At 34.4% G+C, this 14,134-nt stretch overlaps 2 protein-coding genes across 3 annotated transcripts in view; both read left to right on the forward strand.

Annotated features, from left to right (window-relative positions):
- The window catches only part of LOC147405172 (transducin family protein / WD-40 repeat family protein), a 31,027-nt gene extending 22,749 nt beyond the window's left edge, over positions 1-8,278 (forward strand). Inside the window, exons 16-23 of the mRNA XM_086441392.1 lie at positions 129-294; positions 3,989-4,066; positions 4,391-4,527; positions 6,136-6,212; positions 7,184-7,253; positions 7,415-7,480; positions 7,673-7,822; positions 7,975-8,278. Coding sequence (XP_086297518.1) covers positions 129-294; positions 3,989-4,066; positions 4,391-4,527; positions 6,136-6,212; positions 7,184-7,253; positions 7,415-7,480; positions 7,673-7,807 — 729 coding nt within the window. The 3' untranslated portion in view covers positions 7,808-7,822; positions 7,975-8,278. The remainder of the gene's footprint in view (positions 1-128; positions 295-3,988; positions 4,067-4,390; positions 4,528-6,135; positions 6,213-7,183; positions 7,254-7,414; positions 7,481-7,672; positions 7,823-7,974) is intronic.
- A 3,695-nt stretch (positions 8,279-11,973) lies between these two features.
- LOC147405173 (uncharacterized) lies at positions 11,974-14,020 on the forward strand. Of its 2 annotated transcripts, none has more exons than XM_086441396.1 (2): positions 11,974-12,130; positions 13,119-14,020. In XM_086441396.1, the coding sequence occupies exon 2, from the start codon at positions 13,146-13,148 to the stop codon at positions 13,827-13,829; it is 684 nt and encodes a 227-aa protein (XP_086297522.1). In that variant the 5' UTR covers positions 11,974-12,130; positions 13,119-13,145; the 3' UTR covers positions 13,830-14,020. The 2 variants fall into 2 exon arrangements, with proteins under 2 accessions (XP_086297522.1, XP_086297523.1); XM_086441397.1 differs by having other exon boundaries at positions 12,077-12,234.
- The last annotated feature ends 114 nt before the right edge of the window (positions 14,021-14,134 follow it).

Below are 14,134 nucleotides of genomic sequence, written 5' to 3' on the forward strand. Positions count from 1 at the left end.
CTTTAACATATGCAGTTGGTTGTATTTCAATACAATACAACTTGTGTGTGCTTCTGTCTTTTTTTCCTTTTTTTTTTTTTTTTTCTCTCTCCTCGAAATGATGGATCTTGACAACTTTTTTTTCCCAGGGACAGAAGGGCTTGTCTTTATCGGAGATTGAACTGCCAAGGTTGGCAGCTATTGTTAAGATATTAAAGGACACATCTCACTATCATTGCAGTACATTTGCTGCTGTTGACATTTCTTTGTTACTGAAATTATTAAAATCTTGGCCAGTTGCAATGATGTTTCCAGGTTAGACAGCCAATTTTACACTGTCATGATAGTTTCTTCCGTATTTGTTGCTTTTATCCTTCAGTCATTGTTTTCTTGCATAATTCTGTCATTTATTCTCTTACTGCACTAAGTATTAATCAGATATTACTCTTATAATCTTGCAATAGAGAGTCCATTAGGGAAACAATTTGTGTTGCTACTTTTTTTTTTTCTTTTCAATTTTGTTTTCTTGCATGTCTTTATCGTTACAATGTTCTTACTTCCACGAGTATATAATAATCAGTCATTTTATATTTTGTTCATCGTCTTTTTTTGTTTTTAATGGGTAAGCTGGACTTGAACCCACAACCTCAAAGTTGATTTGCAATGTGTCAAACCAACTGAACTATGGGTTGAAGCCCATTGTCTTGTTCTTTTTTCCTGACAAGTTCTTGTTCATAGTCTTGTTATAGAATCCATGCTGGAGATCTTTTTTGTTTCTGGAGGAAATTTAGGAGTGATAGCTATCATTAATGATCCAGATGTTCCTTTACTTTTCTTTTATTGTATAACTTGTATTGGTTTCTTGTCCATCCAGGTTGTATATTTTGCTGATCCTTGTCAAATTAGTTCAGTTCACACTTCACATATCGATAATAAAATAAAAAAATGATGGGTCACTTTTCTTAGAGGGCAGTTGCTTGAAAATCTCATTGATTGGACAATTTGAGCCTTAACTAAAATGACATGTTTTTAAAAAAAGATTAAGTATAGATTTATTGAATTAAAAAGCCAGATTTTTTTTTTTTTTTGATGATGGGGGTTCCGGACCCGTCAGCCCAACTAGCAGGGGCAAGGCAACTGGCCTCTTAGAGCACCATATCTTACCCAAATCCCCCGGATACATGCAATCCCCCACAAACCACACATACCAGGTAGGCTGGGAAGACAGATATTGGGAAGACCTTCCTATCTATTACTAGTAAAAATGAAGAAATACACCCTTAAACTCAAAGAGCTTACGTCAGAAAAACAATAAATCCAAATGCTAATGATCATTCCCTAAAGAGAGTTTTCCTCCCCTCAAAATTTTTTTATTGTTCCTTTCCTTCCAGATCCTCCAACAAATTGAAAAAGGAACTATGCCCCCAGAATTTTATCTTTATGTGAGAAAGCTTGAATCCACCATCCTTGAAGAAATGGAATTAGGAAAGCACCAAGGATTTGGATAAAAAATGTGGCCGAACCTTCTTAACGTAGTTACAATGAATAAATAAATGATTAGCATATTATTGCACTTGAAACAAAAGTTAGCCATGCATAGTACGCGTTTGAATTGCTGACTAAAAGTAAGAATCTACCCCAGGTAGCCAAGCAAGTGAAAATTGCCTCCTTAGGCTCTGGATTGCGGCCACTGGAATCTTGACCCAAGAAGCAGGAGCAATGGATTTATATAGGAAATGTTCTTGTCTTTGCTGCCTATCCAAATTCTTCGATCCTTCACCATAGGGGCATCTGGCTGCGAAAGATTTGTTTGATAAGATTAGCAATGTTCCAAACTACCCAAACATTGAAACCTCTCCTAAATCTGAGTCCATGAAAATTCTTCCCTAGTGAATATCATGTAGTCTTTGATAGATTAAATTTTTTTTTTTATGATAAGGAAAAATGATGGAAATTGTAGGCAGAGGGGCGAGACCCCACTTGTGATCCTCCCAAAATGTTACTTTGTTACCTTAAGCAATCCTGAAGGTGACCCTCTTACAAACTCTGGCAAGATTTTTAAGATACCTTTCCACACTACAACTGTAAGACTGTTTAACTTCACCACTCTCCCACCCAAAATGCTTTTTACCATATTTAGACTTTATGCCTTCTCCACAAACTTTCGATTTCATTCTGAACTTCTGAAGCTCGTTGCCTAATAATGCGAAATTCATTAGCCTAAACCTCTTAATACCTATATCCCCATTCTTCTTTGTCAAACAAATCAATTTCTACTTCATAAAATGGAATTCCTTATTGAATGATAAGGAGTTCTTTATCATATCAACTTGTCTAGACGTGCTTCAACTTGGCTAGGTAATGAAAATAGTGATAGAAACTATGCTTGCAAGAGTCCTCTTAATCAAGATCACCTTCTCTCCTTTGAAAAGATATTTGGTCTTCCAAGAACCCAACCATTTTTCTATCATTCGATTACTGGATCCTAGATATTTTGATTTCTATATGCTGCTCCCTGAGGAAGACCTAAATAAGATGCTGGGACAACTTCTTGAAGCAGTTAGGGATGGGATTCATTGCTTATTTCAGAGAGATCTCAATGATTAATGTTGTAGTCATGTCGATTAATCTAGAACTGTAAACTCAAAACTATAACTATGGAAGGATGCCTTGGAAATTAAGGGTTTTAAAATAAGTATGGCTAACAGATATATGAAATACAAGTTCGTGAGAACATTGATCGGGATCTGACACTAGTTAAGATCGGATGGCAAAAAGTGCTCCAAGTTGACCACATCCATTATTTAGGTTTAATCTTCCATAGAGGAGGAGAGATTGGTGTGCATTATAAAAGAGAATCTGCAATAGAATGAGCGTACTAGAGAAGATGTTGAGATGGACGAGTGGAAAGACAAGGAAAGACCAAATAACAAATGAGTGCTTATAGGAAGAATCCCAGTTTTAAATAAATTAAAGAATATCATTTGAGGTAGTATGGGCTTGTACAACAAAAGATACGGTTGTTTGGGCTTGTGCAACAAAAACCAATGATGGTACAAATGACAGTGACTATTATGGTGCATGTTGGAGGATCTAAAAGTGATGATAAGGTCAAAATGGCATGGATTGAGGTATAGTAAGAAAATATGTTATGATACATACATTGAAAAAAGATATAGCTCTAGATAGAGTTGAATGGTGAAAAAGTATTAGTTACAAAGGAAATGGTGGAAAACAGATTCACGTCATCAACCCCAATATTTGCACGAGGCATAGATGACAATGATTAAAATTTCTTGAATTCATTAGTAGTTATGAATTGTTTAAGGTTTGCGATTGAGTTATGTTGTTTTTCCCTAGTAGCAGGAATCTTCTACCCACCATGTTGCTTTTGCTTAGAGATCTTGGTCCCAAAAAAGCATAACACCACTCTATTTCTAAAATGGAGAAGAGGCATAAGATCAACTTAGAGATAAAAATAGAAATAGGAAAGAAACAAAATCAGTGGAAGTAGAAGAGCCAGACATTGTATGTAAATCAAATATTATAATATGGACAACTTTATCATTATAAAAACTATTATATATGATGCTACAAAAATGGTGCATTCTGTTTTGATAAGGTGCAAAATAAGCATCTGTGTCCCCAAAGGTGTAAAGTCTTTTACATGCCTCATTGAGTAAGGCGTAAGCTGTTGGGGGGAAAAGGGCCTCTCCTTAAAAACTCAAGGCATTTTATGGCGAGCCTTTGTCACCTTTGAAAAGATGGGTGGTTTGAACTTTTTAAAATGTAGAAATCATTTAATAGGTTCAAAGTTTTGAGTTAATCTCTAAATGGAGTTTCAGTTGCATTCTAAGATTTTATTATTATTATTATTTTTATATCAGCAATTAATCCTGTATTATAATGTGCAGGGACTTAGTCATCTTTTTGTGGTTTATGGAAGTATTTGCTTAATTTTGTTGCTTTCATTTTCATTTGGCTTACATGATCTATTGTTTATGTGTAGTTATTGATCTTTTAAGAATGATCATCCTTCATCCAGATGGGGCTAGTTTGCTTCTCGAGCATATCGTAGATGGAGATGGTATACAACTTTGCAGAGATGCACCCTGCCTTGTGTTTAACTTTCTGTCATGAAAAGCTTATTTGGATGAACATACTGCTTATGATTTCCATGTTAGATATATCTATAACCTGCTTTACTAATATTGGATCTGATGCTTTTCCTGGAATATAGCTTTGAATTGAAGCTTGTGTCTTCGTTGAACATTTTGTAATTTTGGGACTCTCAGCCCGATTAGTTGCTGTGGTGCTTATAGTTTCTGGTGTTTCATGTGTCTGTCATCAGTCATCACAGCTCTGTTCTTTGGGTTTGATAGTTAATGTAGAGGTTATACGATCTTACCAGATATCTTGATGGATACAATGAAGAAAGTTACAACAGTTCCGGCATTGGCAGCAAACCTTTTAACTGGCATTCGTGCTGTGACAAATCTCTTTAAACATTCAGTCTTCCATCAATGGCTACAAAGTCATCGCAGTGAGGTCAGTACTTCCTTCCCTAGAATAGTATTGTGGGCTAAGCTCTCACTTTAGAGCCTATAAGAAGGTTTGATAGCAAGTAAGGCTGAAGTTGTCACTATGTGGATACTGTAATCATTAGTAAGATGGAATCTTCTTTTGATAGGTAAAATCTGCATTTGAAATCTTTCAGTTAACATTGAAACCCTCATCATTTACTACAGTCAAAATTTGGATCCACGGCCAGATGAAACCTATCATTTTTTTTTTTGTTGCAATATAGAAAGGAAGACTAAATTCTCTCTCTTATCTTTTTATTGATTATTCATTATATGATTGATCCAGGACATTATAAACTAACTTAGAATGATGAATCTGAGTCTCAAATAAATTACCAAGAACAAATAAAAGTATAAAATAAGCTAAATCTACCATAGAAATAGAATTAAAAAAATTAATAGGAAATTAATTATGGTCATAGGCTACGTTACAATCCTACAAGGCTATATTCCCAAATATTAAAATGAAGGATCCTAAGGAAAAAAACTTAGGGTCTCAATCCAATAGTCAATTTGAATACTCTTAATCTTTTCAAGGATTTCTAGAATCAGTTTAGGTCCAAAGGCTTTTATTGCCTATTGTGGAATGTTCGAACAAAACCAATTGTCTCCATTTTAAAGGGTAAATAAATTTATTTTTAAGTGTTAAAATTAAACATTTACAAATAAATTTCTAGCAATATTTATCAATTTAGATAAGGGGGCGGTTCAGCAGCCCTAAAGTTTGCCAAACATTTTTCAAAACATGGGTTAGAAGCTTTGGAATGAGCTGATTTTTTGTGAGGATGATCTCTATAATGAGGAGATCATCCTCACCAAATATCAGCCTATTCCAAAACTTTTAACCCCATCAAAAGTGATTTACAAAAATTGGACAGTCCACGATTCTTCAACTTGTAAACTAGGGTTAGAAGTTTCAAAATGAGCTGATTTTTGGTGAGGATGATCTTTTTACCGTAGAGATCATCCTCACAAAAAATCAGCCTATTCCAAAACTTCTAACCCCATCAAAAGTGATTTACAAAAAATGTTTGGCAAACTTTAGGGCTGCCGAACCGCTCCCTTTAAATAAAGAGGTGAAAGATAACCAGAATCCACCAAAAATTGCAAATGGAACTAAACTTTGAACCATAGCTGGAACAAGCCATTACTGAACGCATCGATAATTTACCGAAATCCACCGAATTTCCAAATGGAACGAAACTTTGAACCATGGCTGGAACAAGCCAATACTAATGTATCGGTAGTTTACATTGCATGACTTCTAAGGCTGAAGAATGCATGAGTTGTTTAGTGAAATATTTAGCATTGTGAGTTCTAGAGTTTTGTTTGCTTTTGTGCACATATGGCTTGGCAACCTCCACTGTTTTGCTCCTGTTGCAGTTGTATGTCTGAGCATGTATCTTGAACCATCTTGCTTCTTGTTCTTCAATATAAAGTGCATCAATGATAGGCTCAGCTCTCAATTGTCATTTGCAAGATTATTTGATTCCTTGTACGTTTGGTTGAAATCTAGTTCTATTCATGAATACTGATTTTATTTTTTTTGTTTCTCTGTTTTTTGAGCTTGCAGATTCTTGATGCAGTGTCAAGTTGTTGCTCATCTTCCAACAAGCATATACAATTGTCCTATTCCACTTTGTTACTCAAGTAAGACTCCTCTTTTTTTTTTTTCCCTTTTGTTTTCCACTTTGTTGTTGGTATCATGATTGTGGAAGGAGAAAATACAAGTAGGGAAGAAAACTGATGTACGAGGATCGACAATTTACTCTTTTCCCACCCAATGGATTGGCTATATGACTAGCTATATTACACAATAAAGACATAATTAAATGACACGTGAAAGATAACTGCATCGAAGTATGACAGGACTCACAGCTATTGTAAGGAGCCCAATAGGTTGTGCTGATGGACCTATAAAAAAAGGTTACGTTGAAGGAGTAACTTTTAGACACTGGAGGAACCCCAAACACAGATGAAACATCTTCAAAACTTCAAATGGCAATAATCTTGTTAACATTTCATATTTCTTCTGAAATCTATTTGTAGCCTTTGAATATTTAATGAAAAGAACAAAAGTATGCTATTTTGATGCCATTGTGTGGAATGCTTTTGAGCTGCCTGAAACTCTATGATATTATTAATTTTGAGCATTACTATAATACAAGATCGGAGTTGATTTCTTCACCTCCAAAATTTCCAATAATGAATCTATTGTGGATGCTCACAAATGTGGTTGTTGGTGGTTAGTGGAAGAAGGGCCTCTTTTTCTGAATAACCACCAATCAACTCCCTTGGGATTTTATGTGTCGGGTATGACCCTTACATTCTTGAAATAAAAAAAAAAAACAAAACCAAATGTATAGATCTTTTAAAGCAATTCCCAAACAAGTGAGATATTATTAAACAAATTGATGTGCTCAAGGGGAATTATATATTTAGGTATCTTTCGAACTTTTTAAGCACCATGATGGGACAGATCTAGCTATCTAATGTTTCTCATCAATGACATGCAACCTTTTTTGAAGAGCTTACGATGAGTGCCAACCAAAAATATTCTCTTAGTTCTGATAATGTTTATTGCTCTAATCAATCAATTGACCATTTACCTTATTTTGCAGTTACGCAGTGCTATTGAATGAAAAAAGGGATCAAGAAGGCCAATCTCAAGTTCTTTCAGCCGCCCTTGATGTATGCATTGCGTTTGTTTGTGTGTGTGTGTGTGCGCGCGCGCGTGCGTGTTTTTACTCATATGAATTGAACTATGTTGTGTTTCATGTTGAGTAGAGGTCTTCAAAAATTGGGGAACCATATATTTTATCCACCATGATGATTTTATTTTTGCTTTGCAGCTTGTGGAAGAGGGAAACCTAGATCTTGATTCAAAATTCCGGGCTCTTGTCACCGTCGGATCACTGGTATTTTTTGAGAATTAAGTTAATATTATTTATTCCAAATAGTAGACGACTTGTGGAAGTTCTGATCATCCATGATGTATGCACTACTATGTGGATAGATGTAGAGTCCTATGTTTAGTTTTGGTTCCATTCCTTTTTTTTTTCCTCTGTTGTACAGTTTCTTTGTTGCTAATGCTGTTCCCTTGAAAACAGATGCTCGATGGGCTCGTGAAAAAGATAGCAATGGACTTTGATGTTCAGAGCATTGCCAAAATTGCAAAGAATTCAAAAGAGGCAAAGATTGCCGAAGTTGGAGCCGACATTGAACTCTTAATCAACCAAAATTAATTATGTTATTCCATGGTACATTTTTTTTAATTTTTAATTTTTTTTTGGTTCTTGAAACTACATGAATTAAATGTTAATGGCAACACCCAAATTGATCAAACATGATTAACACATTTCACAACATCAACCATTTATCTTACTGTTCGATTGGATGTTATGAAATGTAGTTCAAAGGTTGTATGATGGCCCAGAGCTCCAGATAGTGATGCATTGAAGACTTTAGTATGCCGGAATCGCCATTGAAAGCTGGATGAGATGCTTTGTGGTTATATCTGATTGAAGGCTGGAGATACAATGTTTTCATTAGAAATAAGTAAATACAGTTTTTTTTTTCATTAAATGTGAAATTTTATTGTGTTTAATATTATATTAAAAAATATATTATATAATTTTTTTTGTCAGATTGAATATTTTTTAACAATGTGGATAGTATTTTAAAAGAAACTATGGGTTCAATTCTGCTTTCTGATATATCATCGTTATCATCATCTACGTCTTATCCCAATTATTTGGGTCGAAAACGTAAATGTTTTTTCAACGTTTGCTTGGTGATGATAATGCATTTATGATTTGAAAAACCTCTATAATTTTGCTTATGAAAAGTATCTGTTTGGAATAAATTCTATATTTTACATTTTTAATGATTGGAAACTCAGATGAAAATAATTTACTTGCAAAAGGATCTTTGAGAAAGAAGAGTGGACATCTTATCTCCAAATGGTTATAAAGAGAAGTGACATCTTTGCCACCACAATGAGAGAAGGTTGAGCTTTGAAATTTGTATAAAATTTTCCTTTTTAGATGCAATTTTTTTCTTATTTAGTATATTTTAGAGTAAAGGTTTCAATGCTTCTCGTATCTGATTTTTTCTTTAAAATTATATTAATTAATTTTTTTTTAATGTTATTTTATTTATCTTTTAAAGTAGAGGTCCAAGTGGACCGGGTGATGATGATGAATATTGATAAACCAGATGGAGGAATGGTTTTTAAACTTGGTTTTGCGTCGCGTCGAGTCTCGTCTAGGCCTGATATCGAGTTGTCTCTGACGAGTTTTCTGATACGTTTGAGACTTCTCGTGAGACAAGTCAACAAAATAAACGTGAGTTCTAAATCTCAGTCAGAAAATGACTTTGTGAGTTAGTCTCGTTCAACTTCGATATTGAGTTAACTCGCGTGATACATCTCGGTCTTAGACGAGTTTAAAAATCATGGGTGGAGGAAGATGGTTAGGTTGATGTGTTGAGATATGACTCAAAACTCATTTGTAGGCCCGGTTCAAGTCTGTGTATTATTGGGTTAGTCCAAGGTAATTTGAGTTGTGCTTGTAACTTATGTAAGTGATCTGTTTACGTGGTGCTTGTAAAAAAAAGATTTTATTTTTTTGTTGTAAGAAGTCTAAATCTTTTTTAGAGAAGAGAGTAGAGAAACAAAAAATCTAAGAGAGGAGAGGTTGAGAGGTTTGAGAAGATTGAGATTTAGAAGAAAGTAAATTTAAGTGATAAAGGCAGTTCTTGTATCAATTTGTCATATTTTCTTCATAGTGAAATCAAGTTCCAACACTCACACCTCCATGAACGTAGTCTTTGAGTGATTCAGGTAAAATCTCATATTGTGTTCTTACTTTTTTTTTTATTTTTATTTTTTTTGCATTTGCCATTTTAGTTGAGTTACCCTTCATTGTCATTATCAAATTACTAAGTGAATTTCACAAGGGTGTTCACATACACAACATGATGCATGGAATTATGATTGTGAAGGACCATGTGGATTTATATGATTGGCTGTGGCTCCATCGAAAAAGTGGTGATTGATGGGTGGTCTCTATCCAATATGTGAAGGTTTGAGGTCTCCTCTCGGATGGACGAGATGAGTGGTCAAATTGCTGTCAATGGATCGGATCAGACCCAAAATCTGATTAGTTTGGGTCTCATAACTTCAGATAACTTATAAGATTTTAAATTATCCGTTTAGGTTAAATATGTAAAATTTGTATAAATCGGATTCAATCTAATCCAACCAGATTCAATAGTTGTCGGATCAGACTTTTGGAGACTAATAATAATAAGAGTCCGTGTTGGAGTGACCCCAAGATCAGACCCCATATGGCACTTCTTGACATGAAAAGGGATCATAGATGCTTTTTTTTTCACTTGTATCTCAAGGAACAATATCTATGGTTCCTATAGATTATCACGTCAGGGTGTGCGATGTGAGGTCCAATCTTGAGGTCACTTCAGCATTATTTTAAGAGTCGTGCTGGAGTGACCTCAAGCCGGAATCTCATATATCACTTCTTGACGTGAAAGTGGATAGGAATCATATATGCTTTTTACTTGTATCTCAATGAAAAGTATTTTATAGTTCTCATACACTTTCATGTCAAGAAGTGTGACATGAGATTTCAGCCTGAGGTCATTTCATCATTATTCTTAGAGTGTTGATTTTTGAATTCAACCTGATAAGGGGACTCAAAACTCACCGACGTGGCATGGGCAAAGAATTGTAGATTTGTCCTTCGAGATACACAATCGACCTGCCATCTGCAATTGTGTATCCTGAGGTACAATTGTGTATCCTAAGTGAAAGAATCTACGATTCTTTGTGCATGGCATGTTAGCAAGTTTTTGAATCTGACTGTCAGGTTGAGTTAAAAAACCATTAGTCTTATTCTTATTTTAATAATAGAATAATGTTTTGAGTATGATTAGCCTTAATAAGTTAGTAAGGATTTCTCCTTACTAGTGGTCTTTGAGCTCACCTTGTGGCATCCAAAAACAAGATTCACTCCTTCAACCTTGTAGAATATACAATTCAATGAACTTAAAAAAAAAAAAAATGATTTTTCAATGACTTTTAATTTTAAATTTTAGAGTTAGGTGGAAGTTCAGTAGCCATCTATTTTCAAAACCTTCGATCAAGTCCAATTTTTAATGTTTTAATTTTTTTTTTTAATGAAATTTTGAGGGTTGTGGTGTTGGATTTGTTAATATGATATTCTATTTGAGCAAAACGACCTTCGATAAGACTTCAAATCTTTACTAAGGAAAATGGTTCTCTAATGTTTTCCAAATCATTTAGGGTTTTATTTGATTCATATTAAATTTGCACTGGATTCAATCCAGTTCTTATTGAATTGGTCTCCGATCAATAAACCTATCCGATTTCACATCCGTGAGAAGGTAAGTAAATTATATTATATATTTTGTTTAAATATATAAAGTTTAGAGAGCTTCCATTGCCACACTAACTTTTACTAAGAGCACACCAATACATGTGCATCAATGTTTTAAAATTTGGCCCGATACTCGAAATGAAATTTCACTCAAATAGTCTCGAAATGTTCATCACTTTTATGTTTATCACTTGATGCAAAAGTCTTAAAAAAGTTGTATATATTGATATTTGATAACTAAAAAGGCACAAGTAAATTTTTATTTAATCAAGATTTAATAGGTTTCTATATTTATTTGATAATAAAAGTCAATAAAATCTAAAAGATTGATTGCTAGATTTTCTAAGATTTCATTAATTAAAAAAAAAAAAAAAAAAGAGAATCTAATAATGAATAATTGAAAATTTTAAATATTTCAAAAAATTTAAACTTGTCCATTACTAGTAAGAATGGTTTTCAAGGTTGAACCATTGGTTTACAAAAACAGGTTTGAACAATGATTTCTATTTAAGTTAAACCAATTTTTATTAAAATTACGATTGTATCGCGGGTCAGTCCAGTCCGGTCGGGTCCAGTCCAAAATTTTAAATTCTTTGGTGATTCACATTTGAATTGAGATGCTCTTAACAAGTTGGTGTGGCAATAGAATCTCTCAAAGTTTATCTATATTTTATATATTAATTGGATTTTATCAATCCGGATCAAGGCTGATTCATATGGTTTCATATCTGATTCATTTGGAAGATAAAATGTACCATATTAAATAATTAGTTGATCGAGAATTTTGGATAAGGGCCCCGTCCAATAAGATCCGGATTAGTTCCATATCCAATTCAATTGTCATCGGTTGGTCCAGTTTGACTTCGATCCAATTCGAACCGGATCGGTTCACAGCCCTAGACCTGAGTATCCCGATACTATATTGTTAGGAGTTTAAGATCTCGAAGTTGCACAAAATGAAAACAATTAACGATTGGGAAGGTACGAAGCGTTTTAATAAAACGTCATCTGGTGTACAATATCGGTTTTCCTGAATCTAGCCCGAAAAGACGGACCACCTCGAATCTTCCATTGAATTTCTTCCGATTTCCTCGAATTTATTCTCAAAGAGTTTTCGCAACCAATTCGATTACAAGTTCATCAATCAAGGTCGGTCAATTTCTCTCTGTCTCTTAGATCTTGCTTTTGAGTTTCTTGATTTTGACCGAAAAATCCCTAAATTTCTGATTCGTATTGTAAGTCGGAAATTCGAGGTACCTTATTATTTGTCTTTTTTCGATCTTTAATAATGTTTTTTTGTTTTATTGTTTCGTGGTTGTGGAAAATCTTTGGGTTATGGTTGTTGAATCGGTTTGAATTAAGCGTTTTAGTTGTTTTTTGTTGCTGTTGTTCAAATTACAAGTTTATAATGGTAGAGATTCTTCCAAGTTTAGGAAATTAGTCTTTTTAGGGTTTAGTTTTGAAATTAGGACCTCTTTTCATGTTTTTATCAGCGTTTATTTTCTGATCTCTAACAATTGGTGACTTTGTATTATATTATTTTTTTTATAATTTTTTTCGTAGTTGTCCCAACTCCCAATCCCAATCCAGAGTTCTGGTAGGTGAATGAGTCTGAAAAGTTTTTGTTTTTTATTTTCATTGTCTTGATTCAGATTGGGGATTTTAGGGTACAAATTTGATTTTATAATCTGGGTAAATTTGATTTTTTATAAAAGAATTTTTTACATAGTTGTTCCCAATTCCCAATCCAGAGTTCTGGTAGTTGAATGAGTGTGAATATATATATTTTTACTCTTAAAAATTTTCATTGCTTGGGTTCAGATTGGGGTTTCTAAGGGTAAAAATTCGTTTTGTAATCTGGGTCCATGTTTGTGGAATCTGAATTTTAATGAATTTATTTGAAATCAAGAACAAGGTTTTCTTTTTTACTGGTCTTGATTTTGGGTTTTTAATATGAGTGGAATCTGAATTTTAATTAATTTTTTTGAAATCAACAACAAGGTTTTCTTTTTTATTGGTCTTGGTCTTGGGTTTTTATATATGAGTGGAATCTGAATTTGAATTAATTTGTTTAAAATCAAGAACAAGTTCTTTTTTGTTGGTCTTGATTTTGGGTTTTTTATATATGAATTAACAGGAATTTGAAGTTCTAGGATTTTGAGAGATGGCAAGCAGTGGGTTTGGGGAGTCAACCAGCAAACCACCCCAAAGCCCTTCATGTTCGAACAACGGTAACAACGATGCTGGCAGTTTCGAATGTAATATCTGCTTTGATTTAGCTCAAGACCCAATTGTCACTCTATGTGGCCACCTTTTCTGTTGGCCTTGTCTTTACAAATGGCTCCATATTCACTCTCAATGCCAAGAATGTCCTGTATGTAAGGCCCTCATACAAGAGGAGAAATTAGTTCCCCTTTATGGCCGAGGAAAAACGCCAACGGATCCAAGATCCAAGTCGATTCCCGGCATTAATATTCCTAATCGTCCAGCCGGCCAGAGACCTGGAACGGCCCCTCCGCCCGACCCAAACCATTTTCCTCATAATGGGTTTGGGTTCATGGGGGGGTTCGCTCCAATGGCAACTGCGAGGCTCGGGAATTTCACGCTCTCTGCAGCTTTCGGTGGTCTGATTCCATCGCTTTTTAATCTTCAAGTGCATGGATTCCCTGATACTACTATGTACGGATCGACTCCTGGTTTTCCGTATGGGTTTTCTAATTCGTTTCATGGAGGCCATGCTCATGGTTTCCCACAGCCTACTAGTCAAGGACAACAGGCGGATTCCTATTTGAAGATGATGTTTCTGATGGTGGGTGTCTTTGTGATTCTTGCTCTTATATGGTCGTAGATTTTGCTAACTGAACTTGAAATGCTGATGGGTTTTCAGAATTGTTAGTCTTGTGTTTGTAAGTTCATAAGATGATTGTTGTTTACTTTCTCAGGATTCATGTTGTACCAATCCCAAAAATTTCGTGACAAAGTTGTTTTCAATTTCAGCACGTTTTAGTATGGAGAAACTATTGTCTTCTCCTGATTTAATTTTTGCATGGTCTATGCCAGTTAATACTCATGGAGCTCAAATATTGCCGCACCTTAATAGATTGAATTAACACAAAGTCTGGGGAAATTTAGTACATTATTCTGCAGTTTCAG

The sequence above is a fragment of the Akebia trifoliata genome, chromosome 4, assembly GCF_017979445.1.
Source record: "Akebia trifoliata isolate Shusen 1 chromosome 4, ASM1797944v1, whole genome shotgun sequence".
NCBI classification, from domain to species: Eukaryota; Viridiplantae; Streptophyta; class Magnoliopsida; order Ranunculales; family Lardizabalaceae; genus Akebia; species Akebia trifoliata.